Source organism: Mauremys mutica, chromosome 7, assembly GCF_020497125.1.
Source record: "Mauremys mutica isolate MM-2020 ecotype Southern chromosome 7, ASM2049712v1, whole genome shotgun sequence".
Lineage (NCBI taxonomy): Eukaryota > Metazoa > Chordata > Testudines > Geoemydidae > Mauremys > Mauremys mutica.
The window spans coordinates 18,981,010-18,997,150 of record NC_059078.1 but is presented as its reverse complement, the minus strand read 5'-3'; the positions used below and the strand labels follow the sequence as shown (position 1 = coordinate 18,997,150).

The 16,141-nt window shown below is 37.1% G+C and overlaps 1 protein-coding gene across 2 annotated transcripts in view; it reads left to right on the top strand.

The window, feature by feature from the left end:
- The window catches only part of NR2C2 (nuclear receptor subfamily 2 group C member 2), a 70,239-nt gene extending 61,016 nt beyond the window's left edge, over positions 1-9,223 (top strand). For both annotated transcript variants that reach the window (XM_045022694.1, XM_045022693.1), the window contains one exon: positions 543-9,223. In XM_045022694.1, the coding sequence (XP_044878629.1) occupies positions 543-717 (175 nt within the window). In that variant the 3' untranslated portion in view covers positions 718-9,223. The remainder of the gene's footprint in view (positions 1-542) is intronic.
- The last annotated feature ends 6,918 nt before the right edge of the window (positions 9,224-16,141 follow it).

Here is a 16,141-nt window from a genome sequence, read left to right as displayed (position 1 = left end):
CAGTGGTGGTATAAGGTTAGCTTCTGTATATTTTAGTCACTGTCTGTGCACATTAACAAAACATGGGGTTTGGAATTAGCATAAGTGGGAGCAACAGACCCTTCAAAATTCCCCTTTCTTTTCAGATATTTCTGCTTCCTTTTTTATACATACTCATGCCTCTCTTGCTATCTGGTTTTTGATTAACAAGTTGCTAGGCAACTGAGAGTGATGCCATATAGATTATTTAAACTAATTAAGCATTTTGCTCTTAAAAATGTGAAAATGTCCTCATTACTCAGTATGAGACATTGTCTTTAGCCATAAAACACTGGGAATTTCAAAGACAGTAGACTTAAAGAACTGTGCATTTTTCATTTAATTTGCAAAGTGGAAGAATAAGCATAGACATTCTTTTCAGAAAAGCTAAAATAACATAAATTGCCTTTCTTCTCACTCATGAGTTTCTTTAATAATAAAAGCAGGCCCAGCTCTTTAGCAGCACAGTAGTTTAGATTTATTTGCATTATACCTTTTCATAATCTCCTGAACTTCTTTTCCAGGTTAGCCCGGATTCTAGTTCGCCTGCCAGCACTTAGACTGATGAGCTCTAGTATTACAGAGGAACTTTTTTTTACTGGCCTCATAGGAAATGTTCCTATTGACAGCATAATCCCATACATCCTCAAAATGGAAACAGCAGAGTATAATGGTCAAATAACTGGCACGTCTGCATAGTCGGAACAATGCATCTTGATGGATCAAAGTAATTTTAGTTAAACAAGTAACTACACAATTAAGAGAAATAAGTTGAAAAAAAATGACATTTTGGTATGTACAAATATTTCCAACATGTTACCTGTTTCCTACCAGACTGCTCCTTGACTATTTATTTCCAGTGACAAAGTATAAAAAGCTATTAAAACACCTCCAGCTAGGACCCTTTTCTGCCACAAGGAGTGTTTTGATGCCTTTCATTCAAAAGGCTGTAGATTACTGAATATACTTTTAACATGCTTTGTATTTAGAAATTATCAATGGGCAAAAATAGAGTTTTATAATGTCAGAGATTAGTATTAAAAATTGCTAAAAGAAGAACAGTATGTATATATTTAAATTTTTCCTTGGAATTAATATCTAATAATTACCAGGGTATAATGATGATAGCACTTTCTAAGCACTTCTTCTCAAAGCGATAATGTCATCAATATTTTACTTATGAGCATTGCAAATGGAAAATTGCATATGTTTTTGGTCAAAATGCTAGTAATTTCTGTGAAGGCTATAGGAGACAATCATTTATACTACAAAAAATTGCTATTAATAATGTTATGCATTTAATGGTAAAGTGGAAATTTAAAGCAAATTTCTACACTGTTAGCACTAAACTCTGCTAAATTAGTGAAAATGAGGTTTATTTGACATAATTATAATAACTATAGTATAATTAGCAGCATTAATAAATGCTACAGAAATTGCCCAAATTGGAAGGCAGAATACCAATTTCTTGCCATAGTAATAATGAAACTTTCAGATTCCTGAAAGTTTCAATTCCAGCCTGGCATAGATGTTTACACAGTCATGATAGATGTTATTCCAACAGGATGACTTTTGGTTGTGGGGGAAATCAATCATGGGGGAAAGCAGTCATTAACTGGCAGGGAAGCAATCCTTTCAGATAAAGTCATGCACTCCTAGGCTCTGTGTATACTTTTTATATTTCCAAATTCATTCCTTCTGTCTGCAGCCATAAATGACCCTCACCATCCTAGGAGCCAAAGGGGATGATTGTGACTTTGTTAGAGCCCATAATGCTGCTGTCAGCTAAGGGATAAGTGCAGAATATGAGATTCTCTTCCTTTCCCAGGGACTGAGCATCCTGTCTTTGCAGTGCTCCCAACCCCGTTCTGACCCAGTTCTAAATTGGAGTGTCAGCTGGGTTTTTTATATTCATTCATGTGCAGTTACAGTTAATGATGATTGTTTGGAGTTAGAATACTAACAATCTTTGTTTTTATCTTGGGTAGTAACCTATCAAGTTGTTTTATAGGATTCACCTGTTCCTGATAATATTGCATTTATTTTAGTATAATTTATTAATATTAACACTGAATATTTTAAACAATCAAAATTCATAAAAAAGCATTTTGTCAGAAGAGTTATAGCTGCATTAAGCTGATTCTTGCTTATTACATACATTCATTAATTACTTTAATGAATTTACATGGCAGTGTCATTTTCTACTTGTGTGTGATAAAAATATAAATAATGAATTCAGCACTTTTTTGTTTCTGGTATTGGCATTGATTTAGAAACATTCCAGCAGGCTAGGTTTTTGTCTCTAAAGGGTCTGAACTATAGCCAAAGGATTTTGAGCAACTCCTTGCTAATGTATTAGTAAGTCCTGTCTTGGTACAATTCACCCTTATTGTAAGGCTCTCATTTGTAACACTCATTCTGATAAGTGAGGCTATGTAATTTTAGCTCCTAGGTACATTAAACTCAAATAGCATCTCCATCTTTATAAAGTTCAGAAATCTTGGTTCTCAAGAAGAGTGGTATAGACAGAGTACAATGTAAAGGCAGACATCTGCAATACTGCAACATCTTCTTCCTAGGCTTTTATTATAGTAAATTAAGTTTGTCATTTCTTTAAAAGTGACAAGAGGCCCTATATTTTGAACGTCCTTAGGTCAACTGGAATGCAAACCTAAGCCTTACCATTATATTATAGTGTCACTAGTTATAGGGTTGTGTCAGCACTTCTGATATAAAACCCCTGTTTTAATGGTTTACTACCTGGCCTTAGAAATTAGTTGTGGCCTGAATTTTAACATACAAGGTACTTGCCTTGGAAACAGAATTTCAAAGAAAAGTTATGGCCATTTTTGTGCAAAAGTGAATGTTAAAGGTTTACTGTTTTGCTTGTTTATTTAAAAATATAGAGTGCACGTTGAACTGTTTTTTGGGGGGGGGAGCTAATGGCAAAAGATTAGCAGGTGATATTTAATCACTTGTATAGTAAAAATAATTAAAACAGTCAAGTAAGCATTTTAAAGGAGTGTGAAATATTCATAAACAAAAAGTATAGTAAACCACTGTAAATCAACATTTTTCCAAATTTTATTATAAACTTGAGACCGTTTTAATGAAAAATGTTGTTGGACATGTACATTTCTCAAGTAAAGGGTCTCATTTGCTGGTAAAGATGAGCCCAGGCTTGAGTAAAAATGGCTTCTCTGTTGAAAATGTGCAAAAAATTGTGTTTGTTTTTTCATTGTGAAAATAGCCATTTTGAAAAAGGAAACCCACATAAAACTAAGCTGTGGAGTAAAATCACATGAAACTGCTAACATTTATGCATAAAATTTCATAAATAAAAAATGATGAATTTTTGCACAGCTCTGTTAACATGTATAGAATGCATCCTACAAACATAGGACTATACTGTTCGTACCTTATTCTGCAAGTAGTTTCATGGACTTCAGGAAGACTTTATGTAGAGTAAAATGCTACTGAGTGTGAGTATGGGTATTGCAATCGAGCCCATACTTAGGATTTATTTTTTTAAAGTGTAAATGTACTTAATGGATAGAGTGAAGCAGTTCCATAATTACACTTTTATTTTAAAACCCTCAAATTACCACCTTTAAACTATGAAGACTCTGTTCGTGTAGCATCATTGACATGGTTTGTCAGAGCCGAGCTAACGTAGCTCCCATGTCATTAATAAAAAAGAATGTTTTCTATAATCATATGTTGTTTTGATTTTAACACAAACAGTTTAGATGGTAGAAATTTGGACAGCAGATGGTGGATCCCACAGTTTAGGAGATATTCAGGGTCTCAGCTAATTGAATACAAGTTATAGATAATAGGAAAAGTGTGGATAATAAGCTTCATGCTTCTTTTTCACATGCTGCTCAAGAGCTACCATTAACACTGAGCCAATGAATTGGTATGCTGGAGAGAGAGAGAGATGCTGTAAAAGAGGCACTTAAAATATTATTGTCCTATTTAAAATTATAGGCCAAACTCTATTGTGGTATGGCTTTTTTGCACCAAACCACTGAGGTCATCTAGCTGTGGAGCCATCTTAACTGGCTCCAGAAGGACCATCCTAATATAAGGCTGATCTACCGGAGGGATGGAGCTGATTTAGGGGTTCTTGTGCCATTCCAGCCACCTGTGACTGGGATAGCAAGGGAAAAAGGCATGTCTGGGGAAAATGGAGCATGTCCAAGTTGCTCCTGCATTATGCTAATCATTGGCTGTCTTTTCAGTTCCTTGTGGCCATTGCAACTCACGTGCTGTTTCAACATAGCACAGGGGGAATGGCCTGCACACAGCAGCTCCCAAGATCATAGGAGTGCAAAGGTGAGCTTTCCGTCATCTTTGCACACCACTGACCAACACTCTTCACAGTTAGGCTGCCACATAGGACCTGATTCCATATGTTCAAATAGTAATTTCCTTGCCTATGTTACTAATAATGCATGTGATTCTTAAAACTGAAAGCGTATTGCAAGTGTAAATTATTTTCTGCCATTTATTGGCTTGTTTGTGTACTCTTTCTATTTCTTAAGGATTGGACAATGAGAATAGACTAGTCTGGTTCACTTTGGTTTCTAGTCAATTGCGCTTTAAGTTTCTCCTCTCTAAGCACAAGACTGCACTTTTGTATTGTAAATATAGATTGGGAATATTTTTGTTTGTTTTTCTTTTGAAATAGCAACAACAGAATTATTGGAAATATTTGTGTTGGTCTTAAACTTGGTAAAAACTTACTTTTACAAACTTTTTCGCTCTGATGATTTCCCAATGTTGCAAAACCCATAAGGGTCCTAAGCTGCACAAGGGGCTAACCAACCCCTAGCATGTCCTTATTATGAGATGTTTTTTCTTTGGTAGAGGTTGTGTAATGCTGAAAACTGCACCCTTTTCATTGTCAGGTGTATCGAATGGGGTTGTTGAAATGATGTTAGGAAACACTGAACATTTTCAGAATATTCTCCCACCTCAACCTCTATATGGGAAGGAGTGGTAATTAGGATCTTTCCCTGACTGACTGACATTTTTAAGTAGGGAAGAATTTTAAAAGCACTACCTAGCTTAAAGAACTGACTGACAATGCCCCTGTGAATGGATTTCAGCCAGGAAGAGGGGGGCCTGTCTGTCTAAAGAGTCACCTATAGCAAGTGGAGATCAGAAAAGCCCTTCTGCAATAGCAAAAGAGATGGGGCACCCAATCCATATCAGACAATTCAGGAGTTAGCATTGGTATGTGTACACACACGCTTCAAGCAAACCTTTTAACACACTAGATTCTCAGAACTGTGCTGACATCACTGCCATTCTCACTTACATTTAAGGCACCACTGACATAAACAAGAAATTAACAGATATCATAGTTCCAATCATGGCCTCAGCTGCTCACTGCTGGTATTGTGGGATGTCTGCCCATACACAGGGAGACAGCTAAATACATGCCATAACAATACTGCCCCAAGGCTTAAAATGCAGATTTATCAGCAAGTATTTGCAGGTTCAAATCTCCCTATAGGTAAAGGATTTTCTTTTTAATTTTGTTTTATTTTCCTTAATTTGATTTGACATTTTTCTCTTTCAATCCTTATCTGGAAAATTTAAAAAAGGGTGTGTGGGTTTGTTTTTTCTTCCACCTCTCTTACCCTTGAAAAAGCAGAGAGATGGGAAGAAAAGCACCAAGTAGCCTCAGGTACATCTCTGAATTTAGTTCCAGGAGTGCACCAGACCCACCTGATAGCAGCAGCACTGCAGCTATCATGGTTGGCTCCCTGTGTAAGCATAGACTTACACAGCATAGCAGAGAACATCTGCGGTCACAATACATCTTTGTACACAGATAGAGCCAGCAAAAGAAGCTATGTTGGCTTCTACTTCATACAAAACGGGAGAGGGGGAAGGTCAGAGTTACCAGATACAGAAAGATAAACTGAGTAATAATAGAAATGTTACTTTCAAATTTGCAAGAGGGCCTTATAAAGATCGAGGAGTGAAAAATCAACAACTATTTTAAAAATTTGTTTGACATTCCCCCTTTAATTCTGAAATTGCTGTGTCAATTGAAAGGTGTCTTTTATAGGACTGTCAAGCCCCTTAGAAATAAGGCTACGTTTGTTTGTTTTTTTACTAAGGATGCCCTAATCCCCTTTTTAGCCTGTGTGATATAAACCCACCTTAATGGTTATCAGTATTAAATGTGAAATTATTTTGTAAACATTTAAAATGTTAGCCTTAATGAAGATGGAAGTTAAAATGGAATACACATACAAAATTTTTAAAAAGTCAAATATATTGGAATTGGAAAGCACTATTGCCTATAATTTCCTTATTGTAGGGCTCTCTATTTATTGTGAAATCTGTACTGTATTTATCATAGAAAATATCCATGTCAGTATATCACAGTGTTCCATATTTCCCAATGTCTAACTTACTATTTGGGTTATGTGAAGGCTTTGAAAATGGATTACTGTGATCTTTAAATTCATGATTTTCCTCCCCCATTTTTTTAATATAGTTTTTTAAAATATTTCTTTGTGCCTTCTACCATTGTATATTTCTGCATGTTTAGTAATAGAGCTCATTCATGTAGCTAATGCATATGTACATAGCTGTATGTATGTGTGTTTGAATGTATTCATATCTAGCTCTGTGTAATATATTATGTACAGTGTATATAAAGTGTGTATGTATATGTACATATATGTAGCCATGTATTCATACATTTTTATATGTTAAAAGAAAGTTTATGATTGGGTTGCTAATCAGGGCCTTCCTAATTTTAATTTCTTGGTCCAGACTTGGCCCTGCCGTAAGCAGGATCATCTCCCTTAACTTCAGTAGAGTTCTACCTGTTTCTAAACCAAGGCTGAATTTGACACTTTGTCCGCAGTGCTTTTTAAAAAAATCTGTCATTTGAGGTTTTCACGTTATTTTCTCAGCCTTTTCTGATGGCTGGTAGGAGCCATCCAATTGAGAGTTAGTAGAATCTACAATTCCCAAGGGAAAACATAAAATAAAAATAGTAAATATTCCCTTATATTCTTGATAGATGCAGTGGGGCTTTTTCTAGCCCTCTGAGAGAGGTCTATTTGTAAAGTTTTAAAGTGATTACTTTAAGTCTCCATTAGTGGCTAATTAGAAGAAAGGCTGCCATATATCTTTGAACTATACTCCCCAGAATAAAGTAAAAGGCAGAATGCAATGCATGGTGCAATAAATGTCATTTCTAAAATCTTCAACAACAAGACCATAACAGTCATGTCATACAGTTTAAGACCAGAAGGGATCATCAGATCATCTAGTCTGACCTACTGTATGTCACAGGCCAACAACATCATCCAGCACCCGCACACTAAATCCAACAACCGAAATTAGACCAAAGCATTACAGCCCACAGGAAACTAAACTATCGTGTATCATAGGCAAATAGGAGGGAGTAAGGTGCACAAGTGCCTGAGGCCCCTGCAGTGGCAGGGAAATGATTTAGTGAGATATACACAGATAATCCTGGCAAGCAATGTGCATCCGCATGCCACAGAAGGAGGCAAAGAAACCCAGAGGTCACTGCCAGTCTGTCCTGGGGGGAAATTCCTTCCTGATCCCACCTATGGCAATCAATTAGACCCCGAGCACCTGAGACAGAGATGATCAGTGCCTCCTCAGAGCCCTGACCCACCCTGCCCAATGTCCCATCTCCAGCCATGGCCATCCCGGATGCTTCAGAGGAAAGACATTAAAAAAGCCACCCAGAATACATTGTGGGACGGAATCCCCTCCTGGTCTCTGCAGGTGGGTAGCTGAAATCCTGAAGCATGAGATTTTAGGAACATGAGACATAAACTGGAAATGAGCTCCAGGGCTACTGAGTCCTGCCCCCTACCATCAGAAGCAACCCTGAAGCTGCACTCAACAATTTGTCCAGTTCTCTCTTAAAACCAATTAAGTTGTTTGCCCCCACAACTCATATTGGAAGGATGTTCCAGAGCCTCACCCCACTGATGGTTAGAAACTTTCTTCTAATTTCTAGCCCAAATTTGTTCAGGGCCAGTTTATGTCAATTTTTTCTAGTGCCAACATTGTTCATGAGCTTAAATAGGTCTTCACCGCCCACCCCCCTGCCAGAATTAACTGCCTTAATGTATTTATGGGAAGTAATCATATTCCAGTCTTTTCTCATAAGAGAGGCCCTCCATTCCTCTGATCATCCTAGTAGCTCTTCTCTGTAGCAGTTTGAACTTATAATTAATCATTTTTTAACCTGGGTGACCAGAATTGTACACAATATTCCAAAGGAGGCCTTACCAGTGCCTTGTACACTAGTATAAATACGTCTCTAGTTCTACTGGAAATGCTTCGCCTGATACATCCTAGGATTGCATTTGCCTTTTGCACAGCAATATCACATTGGTGGCTCACAGTCATCCTTTGATCAGCCCACACACTCATGTCTCACACTTCCTCTGTCGCTTACAACTGATGAGCTCTTAGCTTGTTGCAGAAATTCTTATCATTAGTTGTCCCTAAGTGCATGACATTGCATTTTGTATTATTGAATTTCATCCCATTTCTGTCACTCCAGTCCTCCAGGTCATCCGGATCTTCCTGTACAATATTCCGATCCTCCTCTGCATTGACAATGCCTCCCACCTTTGTGGTGTAAAATGTCCATTTTTTTAATAATCAGTATGCTAAATTATCCGATTATATGGAAATTTAAATTAGAGTAAGCCCCAGAATTAGACTACATTCCTCTACACTGTATTCCTTGTTTCTATCGCAGAAGGGCTGAGAGGAGTGTGCTGAAACAGTCCTCTCACATGCTCTATTTCTATAAAAATAGAGATCAGTGGAAACCAGACTGAAGAAAATGATCAGTCAGAGATAGGTAAGGGAACAAAATTGTCCATATGAGATTCAGTTTTTAATGTTTTCTTCAATAGTTTAAAAAATAAAACAACTTCAGTTAGCTATGCAAGTAACATCCAGTTATGGAAATTAAATGCTCAGAAAACTGAACAATTATATTATTACTGATAAAAACATGAGAAGCACTGAACTCTATCACAAAGAATTTCTGAAATTCATTTTGTTCTGAGGTTAATGTAATTATTTTTACACAAGACTTTTTATGTAAATCCAAGAAGCAGCAAAGAATCCTGTGGCACCTTATAGACTAACAGACGTTTTGCAGCATGAGCTTTCGTGGGTGAATACCCACTTCTTCAGATGCAAGATGTAAATCCAAGTTAGCTGAAAGGAAAATTAACAAGATCTAAAGACCTTTCAGTAACTTAAGTGGTTAAAATATTCTCCCTTAGAATAATTTTGTACATATCCTGGGCCCAAATCTTTGAGCACTCCATGTGCTCAACTCCCATTGCCATCTGAAGTCAAGGGGAACGCCTCACATGCGTAAGCTTTTGCAGGATCAGGGCCTTGGATGTAAAGTCTTTGCTGTGAAGAATACTAAGAATGTGTTCCTTTTTGCCATACTGTTTAATAAACATATGTAGACTTTGTTTCAAATATTGACTTTGTTAAACACCCATCTTTTTAACATTTCAAGCCCAATTTTTGAGGCCTTCTGCATGTAAAATGCCCATTTAAATCAATGGGAGAATTTCTTGCATAAGTTGGCCCTTCCTTTGGTGTCATGACAATCATATTGTTTGAATATTCTTGCTTTTCTGTTGCAAATAGAATGGCAACCTTAATGTCTTTAAAGGTTTGGGTTTTTTTTCAATAAAATGTTTTAAGGTTAAGAAATGGATTGGGGTGTTGATCAGCATTGCAGCCATTTCAAAGAATAATAATTAAACTGTGAATTTAAAAAATAATGCCCATATTCTAAGACTGAAGGGTTATGGAACTCACAAGTTTGAATTTTTTCTCTTTTGAAAGACAAAATGTGCTTAAATATAAATATGGATGAAATATGTTATGTACTATCTTGCAAGAACTACAAGATGTGAAATCAGCTTCCTGTAGTGTTTAGAGACAGCCAAATTCTGAGAAGCGCTGAGCAGCTTCAATTCCCATTGCAGGTGCTCTGCACCTCTCAGTAATTGGCTCATTGCACATAAAAATCTGTTCCTAGAAACATCTATTACTGCTAAGCAGGTACAGATCCATTTAAAGAGTTTGTTTTACAATTTAGATTTTAAAAAGGGGAATTAATAGATTTCAAGTTAGAGGTGGGACTATGCTTTAGAAAAGTATGTTATTTATAGAGCTTTTTTTTTTTTATCATCCATTAAATTAAGTTCAAGTTCTGGAATTTTTTCCTATAATCCTTCTGTTCTTTAAAATATATTGTAAGCCAGTGTTCAAACACTTTTATAACTGAAAAACTTTTTTATTTTTCATTGTATAATTGTACGTATTTGGCATACCTATGAGCTGTGAGCTCTTACAAAAATACCCCATCTGTTACAAAAGGAATTGTCTACTATAGTTCCTTGGGATATTTTTTGTAACCCTCTCTTCTTCATTGTTTAGAAAACTGTTGTTTATGCCATTACATTAATTTCAGGTTTAAAACCTGTTAAAGCTGTTGCTTTCTCACAGCTTCTTTGTGAAATCAGCTTTGTATATGTGATGGCATTTAAAAATAATAGCATGAGTTTTTTAATCTGAATTTTATATCTAATCAGTGTCTTCAGTCATGAAGAGAAATTTGCATTGTTGTGTTTGTATATAGAGTATTGCAGTGCATGAATTAGCTTATGCATTTTATTAAATGCTGTTTAAATGTGGCATTATATTGTTGTGGCTTAATACTACTACCTAAATGAGGTTTATACTATTAAAGTGAATTACAAACCTAAATGTATCTTTGATTTTTATAAATGCTATATTTTTTTCTTGAATCACAGGTGATCATTTCACATCCATGCCAAAATTTCAGTTTTACCTGCTTCCCTGTTGTCACGCTATCAGGAGTGGCTCACAACCATGAGTGATAACCGTAGGGCAGACACTCCAAACTGCTGGTATGTTTTATAATTAGATTTCACCAACCCAGTAACAAGTGTTAGCTCCTAGATCACTGTAACAGTCTTACCAGAGAGTCACAGACAGTCCCTTAGGCTCTCTAGTCTATCTTGCTACTCAGTGGTCACTTACACCAAAAATCACAAAATATTCAGGTTGCTTCCAGTCCCAAGAGACCAGTCACTTATCCCAGTTCAATTTGTGCCTTACATCTCACACCAAAGACAATGCCTGTAACCACACCCTGCAATAAACTAGCTAAAGGTTTATTAACTAGTTGAAAGAAATCAGAGAGTTATTTACAGGTTAAAGCAAGCCAGCATATATGCACAAATGAGTTTGTCTATGATTTGAAAGCTGACAGAGATGTAGTTATCTGTCAGCATTGAATGTCCTTTTAGGATTTAATCCGGGTCAACCCTAGGAATCTCTCCTTCTTATTTCTTAGCTCCAGCCCTTGTGAGAGTCCAAACAGCAAAGTGATGAAAAACCTTCATGTTAGTTATTATTCTTTTCCTCTTCCAGCATTCACACCAGTGAGATGATGCCTTCTACACATACTTCTCCATGGGTGGATGGGACAATCAACAAAGTTTTTGTCCTACAATGACCCACTTATATTTTGATAGTCCTCCTGGATGGGTGGCGGAAGCCACTCTTCTCATCTGAATTCATAAGTTCAGAGCGGACATTTTTACAATTATAAAACAAACTTTTATATTCATTTGTAGCATGGAATACAGACATTACAAGTAAGATTAATGGATGCGGCAACTTAGAAACATTTCATAGAGTCTAAACACTAAATATATTCTTATAAGACTAATACCTGTTTTGAACAAAACTAACACACAGGTGAGCTGGTCTGGTTTTTAGCTATGGGTTTGTCTGTTCTTAGCTAACACCTGTGGCCTTGGCCAGGCTGGCACTTATCTTACCAGCATCATGCCTGTCTTCAGAAAGAAACAATTTGGTAGTTTCTCCCTATTGGATAAAAGTATCCTTCTGGAGTGATCATTTAAACTAGTCTAATAAAAAGGCCAAAATCCTCTTCACCTTACTCATGTCTATGAGCAAGTTGAGCAAAATTTGACACTAAAGATATTCATCTTTCTGTGGCTTCTCAGAGTTCCCATCTGAAATCAGACGAGATTATTTATTGAGAGTTATATTTAACCTTAGGAACATAAGAATTGGCATTCTGGGTCAGACCAATGGTCCACCTAGCCCAGTATCATGTCTTCACACAGTGGCCAATGCCAGATGCTGCAGAGGGAATGAACAAAACAGAGCAGTTATCAAGTGATCCCTGTCATACAATCCCAGCTTCTGGCAGTTGAAGGTTTAGAGACACTCAGAGCATGAGCTAGCATCCCTTACCATATTGGCAAATAGCCATTGATGGACCTATCTTCCATGCAATTATCTAATTCTTTTGCCTGTCACAACATCCCCTGGTAATGAGTTGTATGAAGAATTACTTCCTTTTGTTTGTTTTAAACCTGCTGCCTATTAATTTCATTGGGTGAGCACTGGTTCTTGTCTTATGTGGAGGGGTAAATGACACTTCCTTATTCACCTTATCCTTATCATTCATGATTTTATAGACCTCTACCATATCCCCCCTTAGTTGTCTCTTTCTAAGATGAATAGTTCCAGTCTTTTTAATATCTCCTTGTATGGAAGCTGTTCTATACCCCAATCATTTTTGTTGCCCTTCTCTGTACTTTTTCCAATTCTAATGTATCTTTTTTTGAGATGGGACAACCAGAAATGCATGCAGTAGTCAAGATGTTGGTGTGCCATGGATTCAGATAGTGGCATCATGATATTTTCTGTCTTATTACCTGTCCCTTTGTTAATGATTCCTAATATTGTGTTAGCTTTTTGACTGCTGCTGCACATTGAGCAGATGTTTCAGAGAACTATCCACAAAGACTCCAAGATTTTTCTTGGGCTTGCAAGTATAATTGGTCCCCCACTTTTATGAGCACAAAATTCATTCTTCGTAATGAATATTTATATTCATTATAAATATTTATATTTATATTTATATTGACAGAGGTGTATGTTTTGCCACTAACAAAAATAAGTGTCAGATATTTCAAAAAAGAACAAATTCAACAAGCTGCGTTTGAGCCTTTTGTGGCCATATGAATGCAAGGGAGAAATGAAATGCAAAATCTGGACTCTTGCATGTATTCAAAATCCAATTTGCATCAATAGGACATTATTATGAAGGGGACACACAAGCGAATGATAGAAAACAGCAAAAACTGACATTTTTTTCAAACTGAACAGCAACCTCACTTTCCTCTTGATCCGTATACCCAGTGCCCTCTTCGACTCCCTTCTCTCCAAATTCCCATCTCTTTAACTCCTGTCACTTCTGCCTATGTTGGCTTTCATACTATGGTATCTATGTCCACCTTACAAATTCTGAGTCAACATATTCTTTAATATATTCAAATTTCTCCCCTTTTGTAATATAACCATTGCTTAAATCCTTGTCTGAAACCTGATCCATCTCTTGCCTTGATTATTACTTTTTACTGAGTGGTCTCACTGCTTCCAGAATAATTTCCCTATTCCTCTGCTCCAACCAAGTTAACTCCTCCATTGATCTTCCCTTTGGCTTTCCATAAAATTCAAGCTCTTCAGCCTCATTTACAAGGCCCTACATAATCTTGATTTTACATTTATCTCAGCTTTCATTTCTCTTTAATTCTCTCTAGTTTTCCCTTACTCCTGTCTCTATCATCTCATCCTGTCCCATTCAACTGCATGCCTTCTGTCATGGTATGCTTGGGACACTGTACTTGACATCAGCTGCAAACTGGCTTTTCTTTCCTTCAGATTTCTCTTCCAACTCTCTTAAAGCTATATCTCCTCATAAATAATTCCACATCCTTCCTCTCCTGTGCTGTGATCCCAAGTCTTGTATTTGCCTTATTTACACTGTAAGCAGAGAATTAGTCTAATCTTTGCAAAATATTGTGTATGTATCAGTGTTCTCTGCTTTCTTCCTCTAAGCCTAAACCAACTTGTCCGTAATGGATTAGCATAATAGCAAATTTAGTTGCTCATAATCGCTATTGACATATAGAAAGGGATTTGACTTTATATAGCATCTTTCATGCTAACATCTCAAAACACTTCAAAAAATAGCAGGACAGACATAGGCAGGTTGTGAGGTGCTTATGGTCTGTGGGGTAATCAATATGCAGAGGACCCTCAGCTCCATGTCTGTTTCTTCATATGGCAATGGAGCTGTTTCTTTTCTCTTTTTCAATATCTGACAAAGACAGGGACATGGATAAAAGACAGGTTTTTAGTTCAGCCTCAGTCTGAATTGCTGATTGACCTGGGGAAGTCAATAACCACTTCCTTAGTTGAAGGCATCTGCCCAGCCATTTATAAAATGGGTCTCAATCTCAGGTGATTCTTGCAGACTTTACTCTGTTTATACAAACCCAAATAGCAGCAGAAGCTAGAAACCCCATCATCTGTTTTATGCTGGCCAAGATATTGCTTCCCTTTTTCCAAGGTAGATCTAGCCACAGTCATCTGTATCTTTGTTATTCAAAGCTGGACTGCTATGCTGAGGGCAACTCAGAAGCTTCAGCTTGTGAAAAATACTGCTACTGCTCACTTTATGTACAGTCCTGCTTGTTTGTCCTACTCACAACTTCTGTGCTCAACTCTTCACTGACTAGCAATCACAGCAGACATTCAAGGTGCTGGTCTCTTAACCTTCAACGGCTTTAGATAAAGTTCTCATAATTTCCCATGTTGAACTGGAATTTTTCAGCTATCTGGCCCAAGTATCAAGTTCATGGGAGCAGAGGTCAGGGTGTTCTCACTATCATGCCCTTTCAGTTTGAGTTTGCTAGAACTAGACTGTTGGCCACATTTAGCACATAATAAACTTGTTCATTTCAGCTTTCCCTTAATTGCGGGCTCTGGACTCTCTTGACACTTCGCCTGATGGCAGGGTTTTCCCAGCTCGTTTTCTAAGGTTAATGCTCAGTGCTGGATAGAAGTAGGAAGTACATGCTCCTCAGTTGGGAAAATTACTGTTACTCTAAACCATGCAAAGGGAACACATACTGTAATAGCATTTAAATGCTTGTAATCATATTGGTAGCACAGTCACTGCAGGCAAAGGTGGAAGCTTGTGTATTCAACAGTAGCCCACAACTATGGAAATGTTCCTGGATCAGGGTATCAATCCTCAAGTTCATATTGTGTAAATAACATTGAATAAAACCCCTTTCCACACCAATTTTGACAGTTAAACTACTAGACATTAGTAATACTTCAAAATGGTTGGACAAAAAGTGCTACATAACTGCAAAGTGTGTTATGAACAGGTAGATCACAACCACACAAGCTAAGCAAGTAGAGAAATGGGCACAGAGTAGCTGTGGTTTCAACAGTTCATACACCTAATTAGTAAGTAGCAGAGAGAGGAATTGAACCCAGAAGTCCTGACTTTAATCACAGATCACCTCCCCATAAACAAGTGTGTTAACTACATACATGCATAACCTGTCATTGATTTATGCCGTTGGCTTCTAAAACAAGGTCTTGATGTTTCGGTGGTTTTCACTGATTATAGTCACCTTTCTTCAACCCACTGCTAGTAATAATTGCTGAACCCTAACAACTATACTAGTAAATCAGTATTGCCAAGTCCAGCGTTTCTAAAATCATGAGTCAAGCACACACACACACAATAGTCCTACCAATAGCTCAAAAGTAACAAGATTTGTTTAAAAATCATAAATGTTAGGCTCTTTATTTGCCTTCTGATTTCTGAGCACTTAGATGCACAAATTTCATTTTCAAGCTTTTATTCACACCCAGGAGGACTAAAAGCTTACTTTAAAAAAATGGAAAAAAAAACAAAAGGAAGAAACAAAGCTGAAGTCTCATGGAATTTCTTCACTCCAGCAGCTGGGGAACTCTGCTGCCCATGTACCAGGCTGGATACTGTTTTTTTCAGGCCACCAACTCAATTTCCTCCTGGGGTTACTTCAGTGGAGGCCCACCTGGTGACCTAAGCAATACTGATGAGAGGTGATGTTAATACGAACAGGCAGCTGAATCAATCCCACAGCAA